The sequence below is a fragment of the Martes martes genome, assembly GCF_963455335.1.
Source record: "Martes martes genome assembly, chromosome: 14".
Lineage (NCBI taxonomy): Eukaryota > Metazoa > Chordata > Mammalia > Carnivora > Mustelidae > Martes > Martes martes.
In genome coordinates this window covers 6,075,410-6,091,203 of record NC_137902.1, presented here as the reverse complement: position 1 = coordinate 6,091,203, position 15,794 = coordinate 6,075,410, and the positions used below count along the sequence as shown (strand labels likewise).

Genomic DNA, 15,794 nt, shown 5'->3' with positions numbered 1-15,794 from the left:
TGGCTTTAGCAACATTTTTCTAGATATGTCTTCTTAGGCAAAGGAAACAAGTCAACTATTGGGACCAGCCCCAAATGAAAAGTCTTTGCGCAGTAAAGGAATGAACAAAATGAAAAGGCAACCTATTGAATGGGAAAAGATATTTGCAAATGACAGCTCCAATAAGGAGTTAATATCCAAATACATAAAGAACTTGCACAATTCAACACCAAAAAAGTCCAATTTAAATATGGGCAGAGGAACTGAATAGACATTTCCCCAAAGAAGACCAGTAGATGCTCAACAGACACATGAAAAGATGCTCCACATCACTGATCACCAGGGAAATGTGAGTCAAAACCACACTGGGATACCACCTCATCTGTCAGAGTGGCTGGTATCCAAAAGATAAGCAGTAACAAATGTTGGCGAGGATGTGGAGAATGGGAACCTCTTGCACTTTTGGTGCGAATAGAAGTTGGTGAAGCTACTGTGGAAAAGAGTATAGATGTTCCTCACGACATTAAAATAGAAATATCATAGGATTCAGTAATTCTCCTGCTGGGTACTGACCCAAAGAAAACAAAGCCACTAATTTGCAGAGATATATGCACCCCTATGTTGACTGCAGCATTATTTACAAAGCCAAGACGTGGAAGCAGCCCAGTGTCCATTGATGGATGGATGGATAAAGAAGGTGTGGTGTGGATATACAATGGAATACTACTCAGCCATAAAAAAGAATGAGATCCTAGAGAGTATTATATGAAGTGAAATAAGACAGGGAAAAACAAACACCCTATGATTTCACCTGTGGAGTTTAAATGTGTAATCCCAAAAACCAAATGAATGAACAAATAAACAAAAGCAGAAACCAATCCATAAATACAGAGAATAAAATCGGTGGTTGCCAGTGGGAGGACAAGTAGGAGAATGAGCAAAAAGGCGTGAAGGGGAATGGTGGGTCCAGGCTTTCTATTATGCAAGGTCTAAAGCCTGGGGACAAAAGGCATAGCACAGGGAACACCGTTAATGTTATCGTAATGGCAGTATGTGGGGAGAAGCTTCAGTGCGAAGCTTCTGAGCATGGCCTCACGTATGGAGTTGTCAGAGCCCGTGTTGTGCACCCGAGACTAATGTAACATTCATTCAAAAAAAAAAAAAAAAGAAGGAAGACACAGTTGTATGTAAGTGCAAACTGTGTGAAGCCGATTGTAGTTTGATACCATTTACGTAAATTGAAAAACACGGCGCATGATATAGTCATTGGATATACGTATGTATCTATGTGAACATATTGAAAAGGTTCTATAGAAAAATCCACACCAACCTACAAAAGTGATTGTATCTGAGGTCGTCGCAGTGACATTGTCTGGACTGCCTTGTTTTTCCTTTTTTTAAAAAAGGAAACTGTGCATGTCACCTATCTGAGATTTAAATAGGCACATGCATGAGAAAACATGGAGATAACAATGGGCTGTACCTGTGTAGTGTAAATGTGGTAAGTCCTACATTATTTTCATTCTTCTGTATTTCAAATGCCTTAACAACTCATGACAACCAAAAGGAAATTAATTTCAATCTTTGGGCCAAAGGGGAAAACAAAAGGGGAAATGTAGGTTATTTTAACATACGAATAGGGAGAACAGTGAGCGCAATCAGAACCAGTGAGCGCAGACAATGCAGTGTTGGGAGGGAAATTCCTAGCCCCCGGTGCTTATTTGGTAATGTACGCATAAAATAAATAATGAAGTATGAACAGAAATGAAGTAAGGGTCTAAGAAGTTAGAGAAAGAAATCTAGGGATGGAGGGAGATGAGAAAGGGGAAAAGCATGCATTAGAGAAACGAGGAGCTGTCATTTAGCAGAGACTCATTACACTGCAGGATCATGATACTAGATAGTTTCATGAAATGACCACGAAGCCCAGAAAGGCAGGTACGCTCGCCGTCCGGGGTGTGCTGGGGGCACTAAGGTAGTGCTGCTGTGGCCGAGGGACAGAGACCGACCGGGAGGCTGCGTTGCTTAGAAGTCCCCAGCCAGCTCCCGTGGGAGCTGCCGAACGGCCAGAAAACACTAATAAAACACAGGCCGGGAAGGGACAAAACAGCACAGAAACTCAAGAAACAGGGTTGAGGATTGCTCAGTTGGCCCTCTGGACACCGGGAGTTGGATTCCTACTTCATTTTACACACCACCAACAATGGCAGGTGGACCAAATATTCCAGTGTAGAAAAAAAAAAAAAGATCACGAAAGAACGAGACAAAAGCTTTTGTGTTCTTTGGGTGCGCGGGCCTTTCTAAAGACAATGATTTGGCAGAGGAGACAAAAACAGTTTACGAAAAAGGGAAAAAGCCTACGAACGGATCTTCTATCTTCGAAAAGACATTCTGCCTCATTTATGGGAAGAGAAATGTAGACACCAAATATTGTTTTAGCTATCCTATGGGCAAAGATAAGTAAACCCTCTGAATACCGTGTTGTTGGGGAGTTGGGGAGTAGAAATCGGCAGGACTCCTTTCCAGGCTGTTCCGCCTCATCAGATCATATGGCCTTTAGACAATCATCGTGTTTCCGGGACGTTACCCCACAGATGTCCTCTGCAGGGCCCTGAGGTCCTCGGGCAAGGACATGCCTGTTTGATGCAGCAAATGATTGGCAACAACCCACGTGGCCCTCAGTAAAGGACAGGTTAAGTAATTTATGGGATGGCTCCACAGCAAAACACAAAGTAGCCAAAAGAATGAGGTGGACCCCCGTATCACTGCTCGGGGATAACCAGAGTGCTAGAGATGCTGGGGTGGGCTGCCATGTGAGTTCCAAGCAAGAGGCTAAGAGGAAACAAAAGGCCAGCAAGCTGCAGGTGCTAAAGGCAGGTGTGAGGCAGACAGTGTTTCATGATACTCTTTTCTCCAATTTTGCATGTTCAAAAATTTCCAATTTTTCAATAATTTCTCTCTGCAGAGAGAGAGACAGTGGAAATGAGGCTTTCGCCTGTATTCCAAGTTGTAGTTACAAAAGCCTAGAAACCCTGCTTGCTTCTGGCAAAGGAAGCCTGGGGGCAGAGGTGGGAGGGAGACCAGTTGTTTTCTAAGTAACCCTCTGTTCTGTTGGAATGTGTAATTATGGGCATATATGACCTGTTAAAAAACATAAATGGTAAAATCAGCATCATTCTTTTCAAGTACAGCTTGCGTGTTTCTCATAACTTTCTAAATGAGTGGAAAGCAAACATCCCTTAGAAAACTGTGACCATCTGAATGGCTTTCCTCTGCGGTTCCTTCTTTCCAGAGAGATACAGGAAATAGATGTTTTTAAAGACAACACACGGGTTTGTCACATGAATAACTGGTATAGGATATGAAACCAGAGAAATTTCAGTTAAGATTCCTAGAAGTACTGGGCAGGTGGCAAGGAGAGGTCAGCAGGAGTCCAAGACCTTGGTAGCTACATTTCAGATTTATAGGAGGAAGGGACTCAAATTTTTACGAACTCATGACTCATGGATCGGGACGGCCATAGGGGAATAACCGATAATGGGATGAGACTTATTTCTTACTACTTAAAATTCACATCCGCTCAGCGTATTCCTCTCGCATCTGTTACGTTCAAGGGACTGGACGTGGGTGTGCCTGGAGATACATGACCCAGTCTGCGCCTCCTGACACTGGGCAGAGCAGGTGACAAGGTCACCCCGGGCCGAGGCGGCAGGTGAGCATGGAGGCTCACGGGAGGACGGCGGAAAAGTTCAGACAGGAGGCGGTCTCGGACAGCATCTTGGCAAAAGGGGGAAATTTGGAAAGCAGTGAGCAGGCATGGCGCTGAGGGCGGGGGCGGGGGGGCACAATTTCCAGCACTTGTGCTCAGCTATTAGCTTTCGGGTTGCCTGGCTTAGCGAAGGTTTTCAGAAAGATCAGCTTCGTTGTATCTCATCTCACTTCCTTGGGAGAACATCTTGACAAATGGATTTCCTTTTCTCATTACATATCAGCATTTCTGATGAGAAAGGATCTAAATCATCAGATTTCCAGGCCCCGTGAGCGCTGGTTTAAATACCAGACACCCACACAGGCCAGAAGGGTACAAGTCCTTATTCATTCAGATGCTGAGTTCATTCTGTTGAAAAGGACTTGGGAAGTCAGGGCTCAGCCTCAGAGTCCAAATTAATTCATTTTGCTCACATCTATATCCTAAAGCATTTAGGAATGAGGAGCTGTTGTTTACCAGGAACAGCTGGGGGTGCGGGGTGGAACTGTTCAGCACCCCGTCTGCGGGGCTGGGGAGGGAGGGGATTTGGAGCTCCTTGAAACAGACTTTGTAAGCCCCCACCCCCACCCCAGGCCACTGAAGAAAGTCATTGTTCCGCAGCCCTCTCAGTCCACAGAGGCCGCACGAGAGGAGCTGGTCTCGTTTGACAAAACATGGTCGGTAGTGTGTTCCGCAGACACAGACAAGCTGCCGATGAGAAGCGCCTGTCAGAAACACGGAACCGACCGTCTCCACCTCTGCGGAACATGCACGTAGCCTTCTTGGTATTTGAAGACGCAGCCCCAGGACCGCTCTGATTCCAAGCAAGGACCAGCTCCAGGAGAGACGAGTCAGGACCGGAAGGACCAGAGCTCACTCGCGTCGCAAGCAAAAGGACAGAGAAATGCGGGACTCTCGTGTTACAGACGCAGGACTCTCGTGTTACAGACGCGAGCCTCTACAGGATGCCAGGAGGTCCGCCCCCCCCTTCCCCCTCAGTGCCGTGTATCTCTGCAGCAAAATGGGGGCAAAAATGAACTCAACACGGCGGAGATGGTCGGTGGTCTGAACTAGGCTAACCTGAACAGTCTTCAGCCAGAACAGCGGCTGCCTCCCTCCTCTCCACTACCCACCTGTCCCAGACTGCAGGCAGCGAACGTGGCTTTCCCACCTCTGGGAGCCTTCCTACCAAGCTGTTCGGCCTCACTGTACCTGGTTCCCTCCTCTGCAAAATGGGGCCAAGGGTGGGGGGAGGCGTCAGCTCCCAGGCTCCGGGAGATGGTCAGAAATGCCCCTAAAGACGCTTGGCTCAGGAATGCCGGCCACGTCATCGGTGTTCAGTAAAAGTTTGCTAAGTTACAACGATTTAAAATAGAAATAGAAAGCTCCTTATACCAAGACAATTAGTAAAACCGCACACCCAGACACATACACGCCCACAGAAATACACTTCTACGCTATTCGGTTTTGAGAATAAAAATAGCAATGAATCCCGTCGCCCCCGTTTTGAGGACATTTCTGCAGTGCAGAGAAGCTGTGCCAGAAATAGGGCTGGCAAGCATTCTCGGGGGCCCACCAGCTCTTTCAGGAAGACTCTGACTCAGCAAAAATCAATCTCAGGAGCGGATCCAATTGTCCTTTTTTGGTTCTTATTTTCTTGAAGAAGCTAATCTGACTAGAAAAACAATCCCAGCCAGTGCAGTATTATAATTCACTGATAAGATTACTTGGAGGAAAAGCACTTCCTAGCATTTTCCAGGAAACTAAGGGCTTAAAGAAATCAACAAAAATGACCCTGGGCCAAATATCCTCACATATCAGCATGTATAGTTCAAATGCCATTTTATGGGGCAAATCTTAAAATAAAATACAGATAAATGCTAAAAGAGTGACACTTGCATGAAGGTTTTGCTCTTTAGAAGAACGGCCCGGCTACGGATTGAAGGTGCCTCTTAGGCTCTCTTTAGAATCCTGGCACATTTCAGTCTGACAGCCGAAAATTGCATTGCAATCTGCTGCTACTTAGTACAGCCCTCTCTAGACATAATTTTCTGTGAGCAGAAATCTTTTTTTTTTTTTTTTGACAGAAATATCTATTTCTTAGATGTGACATTGAACACATTTTTATTTACACTTTAAACGACTTCATTAAGCCAATTAATCCGAATAAACTGCATAAAGGCATTCAGGGGGATATGTCCTCGAAATCCAATGAAAAACCCCAACGGTTTGTCCCCATCTGGCTCTCTTCTCTTCCAGGAGCAAAATCACGCACACTGATGTGCGGCAGTTGAGAATACGAGTGGCCTTCCTATCTTCCAGGCTTTGGAGGGTCGCACCGCACTGTTCAGGCTTAGGTGGCTTGAGGCCCTCTCTTACGTGATAGGAGGTCCCTCGGTCTGTGCCCAAACTCTTGTCATCTTCCCTGTGTGGTGTCCTGTGTACCGGACTGCTGCCTGCCTCCTGCCGTGGGCTCCTCCTCCTGACCCGGGTTCGGATCCTCTCCAAGCATCTCAGACCTGACTCTGCAGGCGCTGTCCTCCCCCTGGGCATCAGCCTCCCCTCCCTACCCGAGACTGGCTGGAGGCCACCGTGATGACGGTCTGCATGCTTCCCTGAGAGTTTAAGTAGGTCAGAGGGCACCAGCACACAGATGTTTCCCCTCCAAGGTCCCTAGCTCACCCAGTGTTTCTGGGGCCTCCCTCCCTCCTGGAAGTCAGGTCAGTTGACTTCACGAACCAAGTGTGCGGTCCAGACAGCAATCTGGCTGGATTCTGCGCAGGTCATCAACTGCCAGGTTTCTGTCCCTCCTGTCCCGGCCTGGGGGTCCGGCTGGAGCCTGCCACCTCAAGTGGCTTCTTCCCAAGAATGTCCTTTCAGACGCTCAAGACCCACACTTGCTAGGGGCTGTATCTTCTCCCCTTACTACACATTATTCCATTTTAAAAAATGATCATAATGATAATATTGACTTTTTTTGGGGGGGGGGTGCAAAGTTGAGTGATTTTTAACCCTTTCACGGAGAAAAACAACAGAGAATGTCTTAAGAATGACCATCCCCAGAAGGGCTCTAAAGCCTTCTGGGATCCATGCACAGACTTCCTTTCTTTCCTCTTTGCTTCCTGCCAGACCCTGAGATGAACTACCCAACAGCAGGACCCACAGAAAAAGGCACCCGGTACTTCCAAAGTGGCCTGAAAGACGGAAACGTCTTTCTGATTGGTGTGATCCCTGCTGCCCTCTCCCACCCTCCCCTCCCCAACACACACAAGGGAGCCTTCCTGCAGCGCAGGGTCAATGCCACGCTGGGTGTGGTATTCTGTGATGCTCCCCAACAACACAAGGCACAACTGTAGGCAGTCACACACCTCTGTCACCCCCCTGTGTCCTCCTCCTACTCTCCTGTTCCCGAGCCTGCCTTCTGCCTTTCATGCTCTGGGGGAATTTGGCAACAGTCAGCCAGCAGCCAGATGAACGCACTGCCTTAAGTTTTCTCTAAAATAGCTGGCAGGATGAAAAGGAAATGAAGAGTTCGTTTCTTCGATCGAGGCCAAGGAGGTAGGTTGAGAAGTTCGTGTTCCAAGGGACGTTTTGCTACAAAGGAAATGGTACCTGGGAAGGGGACGTCTGTGGACAAGACAGGGAGTGGAGTCAGACATCCTCGATTTGTATAAATCGAAAGATCAAACATTTAGCCTTTCGATGTGAGGTATATATCATGTTTACGGTAACGTTTTCCTTCTGGAAGGTTCAGATGGTAAGTCTGGATGAATGATGCATGGCTAGCCATGTAGCTGTGTATTTGTCAGATTGTGGGGGACCGGGCACGGGGACTCGAAAGTGCAGTGTCAGTCAGTGGATTCGATCTGTGCTGCCAAGAATAAGCCACCTCCAAACAGCCCACACCTGCACGGAATTAATTCCAGCTCTCTATGTGCGATGGGGGAGGAAGCGCGAGCCTAATCTGTATCATATGTCTCGGAAAAGCTCCAGACAGACACCAGCCTGGAGTGAGAAATGTGGATTTTTCAGTTCCTAATGTTTAAAGGGTAACATTTCCTTCGTTTCATAAAACAGAATGAAGGCCTTTTTCGGGGCCTGTTTTTAAAGGAAATCTTGAGGGAGTGACTTCTGTAGGCATTGGCTGCTGTCAGGAAAAAAAGATACCAGCAAGTGGAAATATTTTGCCTCAGATCCCATGGTCTGTTAAAGACAGTCCCAGTCTGACATGGTGCATAGGCGAGTTGTTTAAAGAGAGACATAAAAAGCCTCAGCATGAGGGCATGCATGGGAAAAGAGCTGGCAGGCTCTGCAGGTACCTGAAATTTGCATGCAAAGTACTGAGTACAGGTACATTTTTTGGGGGTTCATAGCTTTCATCGGATTCTCGAATAAGTCCATCACCCAGAAAAGTTTAGGACATGTTCGCTGCCTTCCCTCAATGTAAATCTGAGACAGGCTAGAAAAACCACTGTGGAAGAACTCTCAACAGCCAATAAAATAAACAGAAGAGACTAGAGGTAGACCTTGACTGATAGTGAAATGGAAGGGGACTTTGCAAGCACAAAGAAAGGGGAGAATTCACGCAAAAGACAAATACATTTAATAGGCAAAACTGGAATTCCTTTTACACCCCAAAATATCATAAATAAAATTTAAAGGTAAGCCAGGGAAAGGTTTGCAATAAATACCGGAAGAGGGCAAATGCTCTTGGTAAGAGGATGAACTCTTATCAATCGGGAAGAACAAGCATCTCCCAAATAGAAGAACATAGGCCAAGGGCAGGAACAATTCACGGAACAAATACAGTCAGTAGCAGCTCCATACTGGAGCTGGCTAGTCCAAGCTCATGTCAGCCAATTCTCTACTCCTCGTTTGGTGACATTACATTGATGGCCTGAAATTGGCCATGGTGGGGTTTTTTTTATAGCAGAAAATCACTGACAGATCAAGGCTTTTTGGGTTTGTTTTGTTTTTTGAGGGGCAATTTAGTGTTACTCCATTAGTTAACAGATATGTAAAATGCAGTCTAAGTGTGCCAGTAATCAGAGAGATACAGAATGAGATGAGGTCTGGACAAGACGGAATAAGCCCCCTTCACCCTATACCTCCCGCAAATTACAACACAAAAGTCTGGGGAAAATCCATAGAGCAACTGAGACTCTGAAAGTTGGAGAAAAATAAATCGACTGGCTGTCGGACCTCAGAACTCAAGGAACTACCCAAGAGTGAGCTCTTGTTTTTGTTTTTGTTGTTTTTATGTCTTGGTCTGTGCTCTGGAGAGGTTCCTGGTCTGGAAATGCCAGTGTCACCAGAGCAAAAGGAGGCCCAAGGAAGGCCTTCTGGCTGCAGCCAATAGTTGGGGAACAGGGTGACTCAGTAAGAGTGAAACATCTTGACCGTACCCAACCTTACTCCAGTTCCAGGTGGGGACCAGAAAAAGCCATCCCCTCTGCCTCCAATTGATTACCACATCCTGGAGACGGCAGAGCCCTGCTTCCCAATCCTGCATACTATAACAGGCCACATCTCTTCCCTGGAACAGAGACTGTGGGCTAAACTTCAGTAGACTTCTGATCACCACAGAGGCCAGAAGGAAGTGGAACATTTTTCAAATGTCAAAAAAAAAAAAAAAAGTCAACCCAGAATTCTATATCCAGTGAAAATATCCTTCAGGAGCAAAGGTGAAATAGACATCTTTGGATGAAGGAGAACCAAAGGAGCATGTCACCAGTGGACCTGCTTTAACAGAATAGTTAATGTTTCTCAGACAGGAAAGAACTCATAACAGAAAGAAATTGAGAATATCAGGAAGAAAGGAAGATGAGAAAGGGTGGATAAGTAAGTAGAGGCAGTAGATCAATCTTCAGTTTTAGAACTTGGTTTTAAGCAACTCTGCTTCATGGTTGAAAGCAAAATTATAGCATCTGAAGTGGTTCTCAGTGCACATAAAGGTAACACTTAAGACATCTATGTGATAAAGGGAGAAGGATAAAGAGGCCTCAAAGGTGGTAATGTTTTTACACTTGAAGTGACAACGTACCGATACTAGTAGACTGTGATAAATTATATCCATACAGTATAACCTTTAGAGTGCCAGCTTTTCAGTCAGGCGATTTTGTCCACCTGGGGACATCTGGCAAAGTTCAAAGACATGGTTCCATGTGCAACTGCCATCTTGGTAGAAACCAAGATGCTGCTAAGTGTTCCACAACACACAGGACAGTCCCATAGAACAAAATGTTACCCAGCCTGAAATGCCAAAAATGCTGAGGTTGTGAAAGCCTGCCCGATGGCAAATTACACAAAGACATATCTTAAAACACTGTAGATCAATCAACAGGGAACACTAAAAAATGTTCAACTGATCTACAGGAATTCAGGAAAGAGGAGCACAATAAACAAAAATCAGAGGGAACAAACAATATTAAAATGGTAGACAGGTTCTAACACACCCATAATTGCATTAAAAGTAAATGATCTAAACACACTTATTAAAAGACAGTGACTGACAGAATGGATGACCCAGCTACATGTGGTCTCTGAGAAACTCATTTTCAATATGATGACATAGGAAAGGTAAGAGTAGAAAGGTGGGAAAAGACACATCTTGCAAACATGAATCAAGAGAAAACTGAAGTGGGTATATGAGGATGAGATAAAGTAGACTTTAGAACAAAGGTAATTACCAGAACTAAAGAGGGCCAGGACATAATGACAAAAGGGTCCATTCACCAAGAAAACGCAACAATCTTAACTCTACGTATCACAAACACCAGAGCTTCAACATGCACGAAGGAAAAACTGATGGACTGAAAAGAGACACATTCATCATTGAAGACATCAACATCCCCTTTGAGTAAGCGACAGAACCACTAGACAGAAAAAAATGAGGTTTTTCTTATATCAATTTGGCAAAGCTTTGAAATGGTAAGACTTAGAACCAGCAAAGTCATGGAGACAGAGATGCTCTATAATAATGTGGAAATACAAATATACATAGGGGTCCTGAAAAAATATTTAATTTATACGTTAAGAGGCTTAACTGGATTATAGCCCTTTTCAACCCAATACTTTCATTTTTAGGAATATCTCCTAAGGGAATAATTAAAGTGTCCCAAAATTTATCTGTCTACATCTTCACAACAGAACTATTTATAATAGAACTTAGAAACATCCAAACTTGCCCACTAATTGGCAAGTGCTTAAAAAACTATTCTACCTACATATATAGTGCTATTGTTAAAGAGACAGGTTTAAGAATTTTTGGTGCTGTGGTAAATAGAAATGATTTTAAGGCAAAAAAGTAGTCTGTAAAGCAATGTGCATACAGAATAATCTAAATTATGTTAAAAATACACAAGAAATTCTTAAATATAACAATTACTAGAAGTATGACAATGATAACAGGGAAAAATTATCAGGGATTGTGTCTCTGTGTTTCACATGTGCTTGTTTTTACTGTCCGCCCACCTCAAATTTCTAATCCCGAAGTGATGTCTTATTCATGGTCATAACAAACAGAAACTGTCAACTTCCAAAACAGCATAAAAATGAAATAGATGACAGATATGGAGGACGTAATACTGTGCTACATCTGGGAAGGAGAGACTTGATGGATGGTAAAAGTCTTGTGAGTCATTTTGAAAATACAAAAAGGGTAAGAAAGTATGCCCACCAATATTCCTGAGTGACCATCTTTTTTTGTTTTTAAAGATTTTACTTATTTGGGAGAGAGAGAGTGCAACCTAGCAGGGGCAGAGGGAGAAGGAGAAGCAGACCCCCCGCTGAGCAGGGAGCCCGATGCGGGGCTCAGGACCCTGAGATCACGACCCAAGCTGAAGACAGATGCTTAACGACTGAGCCCCCCAGGAGCCCCCTGAGGTGACCATCTTTGATTTATTGTGCAGGCCCTATTAGCGGCAGTGTCCTGTTCTTCTAAGAGTTCCATGGATTAGGTGGTAAGTGGGGCAGCTGCCTCGGCTATTCTGAATGCACAAATATTCCTGATAAAACACACGTATCGTGACTACACCGAGCACTGTACTAAATGCTTGCCATGGCTTATCTCGTTTAACCATCCGAGGAGCTGATTTATCTGCACTTCACGGAGGCCCTGGCAAGCGGACCAACCAGAGGTCAGCTCGTGGGCGGGTCTGGACTTGAATGACATCCATCACATCAGCTGCGAGGGCATACCTGGGCCTGCCGGAGTGCAGGGCTGGCCGGCAGGGGTCTGGCGGGGACGAGGGGCACACGAGGAGCCTTCTGGAGGGGCGGGAGCACTCGCTGAGGAGAACTGGGCGAGGGGCGTCGTGGGCTCGGAGGGGCCCGCTGATGTCAACGTTCTGACACGGGGGCCATCTCTGGTATTGTCCTGTAGAGGGGAGCAAAAGCATGGTGTCACGGGAGTCACCATTCCCCGGGAGGGGGCAGTGCTGACTGGTCGTGCATTCTCCCGGAGGGAGCCCATTGTTACTTGTTCAAACTTCACAGCTGGAGCAGAAGCGCCCTCTGACCCAATCTGGAATAGTGGGATCGGTTTCTCTGCGAATTTTAAAAACTGTTTAATTCATCAACAAATAGGCACAGGACACCTGGGCAGGCGTCAACAAGTATGACGACACAGACCACGTCTGAAGGGAAGGACGGAGGAGTTGTGAACTGAGGCAGCGGGTGATGCCCTCCAGGCTCAGGGAGAACCCAGGAAACCCTGGGAAGGACAGTGGAGGCTTCTGGACGCCGGCTGAGGTGAGGGGCCTGCACCTGGAGGGTCACCTCCTCCACGGTGCTCCTGCTTTTAGGGTAGATCAGAACAGATGCCTCGCGCCCCCCCACCCTCTCTCTTTTCTCCTTTCTCTTTTCTAACAAACAGCTTTCCTGAGGCTGAGGTCCCGGAAAGACAGCTAATTGCACATAGCGAAACCAGGCGAAGTGGGAAACTTTGATGTGTCCACACCAGTGAAACCACCACAACGAGCAAGATAATGACATATGCCCACCATCACCCTTGCCTCCCCACTCCGCCCCGCCTCCCCTTCCCTGCAACTACTGGTCTGCTTTCTGCCACCATGAAATAGTTTGCATTTTCTAGAATTCCACAGAAACGGCATCATAGAGTATGGACTCTTCTTTTTACCTGGTATAATTATCTCTACATTCATCTATGATGTCGTATATATTAATAGTTCATTCTCTCCTATTGCTGAATAGCATTCCATGTGTAAATAGACCAAGATTTGTTTATCCTTTTACCTATTGATGGAAATTTGGGTCATTTCCATTTTTTGGCTCTTCGAAAGAAAGCTGTGTCTTTGGGCTCTCGCCAGTAAAGCTGGTGGTTCTTGCTATATAGTCCCACATTTGGGGCTGAGAGGTGGTAAAGTGCATTAGGAACCCAGTCCTCTAAACTTTTTATAGCAACGGAGATAAAACAGCTTATGCTTTATCAAATAAGTGATAGTTCTATTTAAAATCATTTGTCATTTCTTGTCACTCATAATTTGGACTCTTGTTGAATGAGTCCAGTATTCAAAAATTCTCATGCATACGGCAGAAATACTTGATGGGGATACCTAAATATTGGAGCGAACTCTGGTGATAATTCACGAGGAAGCAGGAAAGGTCAGAGCCAGGAGGAGGCCAGCAGGTTAAGGACTTGGGGTTTGGACCGGCTCTTTGAAACCACAGGGTAGAGTAGACAGAGCTTACACAGCCCAGAGCTGGAGCAAAAGGGGCCCAGCCACGGGCTCCATGTAACTCTTAGAAATGCATGGGGAGGTATAGGGCCAAAGATGATTCAGACCTTGCTGGCGGCGTCCGAAACCGTAGGAGGGGCCCAGAGGCAGGAACCTGCTTGGGAGACAGGCCCGGTGGGCCTCCTGGGAATTAGGTCTGGGTGCTTGGGGGGATCATGGCCCATGACGTACCACACAGCACATCACACCGGGGACACAGCCTCAACTGGATCTTGGAGAGCTTCCATGGGGCAGAGTGGGCTGTGGAAGGAGCCCCCATCCATTATATCACAAAGTGGGTGGACTCCACATTTCAGGGATCTGGTCCCATCCCAAACTCTCTGTAGATCTCCGGGATCTGTTCCTACTCAAGCTCTGTTGAGGAACCCATGTCACAAGGCGCCCACGAACTTCTCACGTTTGTCGACAGCTTACCTTCGACACACTGGAATGTGGCGGCTTCCTCATCAGGCCTTTGCTGAGGGGGCCGAGGTGAGCCTGACCAGGGTGGGAGCCGCGAGACGGCCGCGAAGGGTGCACACACCTGCAACACAATCACGTCACACGCGAACAGGCGCGTTTCCCCTCTGGTCGACTTGACTTTTTCTGATCTGTTCACAATCACGCTCGAAAAAATAATTGACTTATTTCAACTCAATACGATAAACATGCAAAGGAAAAATTATCTAACATTCTTACGAGATTAAAAAATATATATTGATTTTTTTTTTCTCCCCAAAGCCACTATTCTGTGAAATTAGTTTTTGCAATTTATAGACACGTGGCTCTGAGACCCCTGGGAGTTATTTGGTAGAAAGAGGGCATTTCAGCAAGATTGTTTCCGAATACATTTGGATCCAAAGCTACCCCAGCTGACGAAAATATTTTAAGATCCTGTGTCTTGTAAAAATTACTGATATAAGGGTGGGAACAAATACATCAGTGTGGTTCAGCCTGCTTACTCATGGAACGAGCCGCAAACAATCTGAAGGGAAAGGAAAGGAGGCAGCTGGTCTGGCAAAGATTTAAAAAAAACCAAAACAACGGTTTTACTATCTAAAAATCTGACCTCTTTCTTTGCTAAGGAAAACAAAGCGAGAAGAGGAGCCGTTGCCTGAGCGTTGCTTGCAAATGCCGTCTCTGGAAAAGACGACCCAAACCCAGCGTACCTGAGCTTTTCAATGGTGGTTTTTTTATCTGTGAACAGCAGGCGAATGAACGTCTTCCTTTTCAGATAAACTACAAATCCAGCAGCAAGAAGACAGAGGATGGCCACCAGAATTCCTATGGTTAAACCTTGGTTATCTGAAACAAAACACATTTTTCTCAGGCAAAGAGAGTCATGATGAAATATGGGAAGTATCAGATTGTGGCACTCACGGCCACGCAAGCTCTGGGAGGAAGGAGCAGGAATGCGGCGAGTAGACGTACTGGTATGTTGGTCTTAGCTCAAAGGTCATGTCTGAGGTTCAGTCTGCGTCGCCAGTGATGCATTTCTGACAACTCTTCATAAACGGGAAGGTCGTCTGGCGGGTGGGACCGTAGCCCTGACCACATGCCGCCCCCAACCCTCCCGCCGCCCCGTGGACATGGTGGCCACAGATGGTGGCAGGGAGCCGGCACGTCCCTGGACAGTGACCTCTCCAGCCCCCATCACACATATGCTCCCTCCCGCGCCCTCCTCCTCTCATTCTTTAGCGCTGGGGTCTGTGTTTATTTTTTTAGACCAAGACTCTACTTCTGGACATTGTCAAAATAGGTGAGAAAACCCCACCAAACCCACAGCTAAAAGGAAAGGCCCACGGGTTTGCTTCTGTTAGATTTGGTTGTGTTTGTTACGTTAGGGACTTGAGTTACAGGTTTTGGGGGGCAAACCCCTTTTTCTGGGAGGGTGCTTTTTATTTTCTCCAAGGGAACATCCCTTTTCTGGGATTTGCTCCCATTTTGTTCAGTACAACGACACTGAGAAGCCCCCCAGAAGGGTGTGGAAGAAAAGGGAAAGTCAAAGCTTCAGGCTGGCTTCTGGCCACAGAAAGAGCCCCAGGGATGACCCTGCCAGGCTGGAGAGGAGCCGGATTGGCAGCTCCCACTGCTCTGCGGAATCCTTGAGAGCACAGATGTGGGGTTCACGGGTCCCTGTCCCCCTGCCAGCAACAAGCAGGGCGTGCCTCCCCTGGCAGGCGAGCCACAGTCCCCTCAGGCTGCTGAGGACGGCTGTGCAGGTGCCGGTACCCCCCAGGCCCTCCCCACCCTGCTGCTGGCTACGATGCTCACTGGGGCTGACCGCCAGGCCCCGCCAGCCCACTCCCGCTCTGGGAAAGAACGCCTCC

General features: G+C 46.5%; 1 protein-coding gene across 1 annotated transcript in view; it reads right to left on the bottom strand.

Moving 5' to 3' along the window:
* ADAM12 (ADAM metallopeptidase domain 12) overlaps positions 1–15,794 on the bottom strand; it is a gene marked incomplete at its 3' end in the record, with an annotated part of 325,053 nt that overhangs the window by 8,440 nt on the left and 300,819 nt on the right. The window contains 5 exon segments of the mRNA XM_080822952.1: positions 11,927–12,039; positions 12,042–12,098; positions 12,101–12,104; positions 13,900–14,008; positions 14,634–14,769. Coding sequence (XP_080679078.1) covers positions 11,927–12,039; positions 12,042–12,098; positions 12,101–12,104; positions 13,900–14,008; positions 14,634–14,769 — 419 coding nt within the window.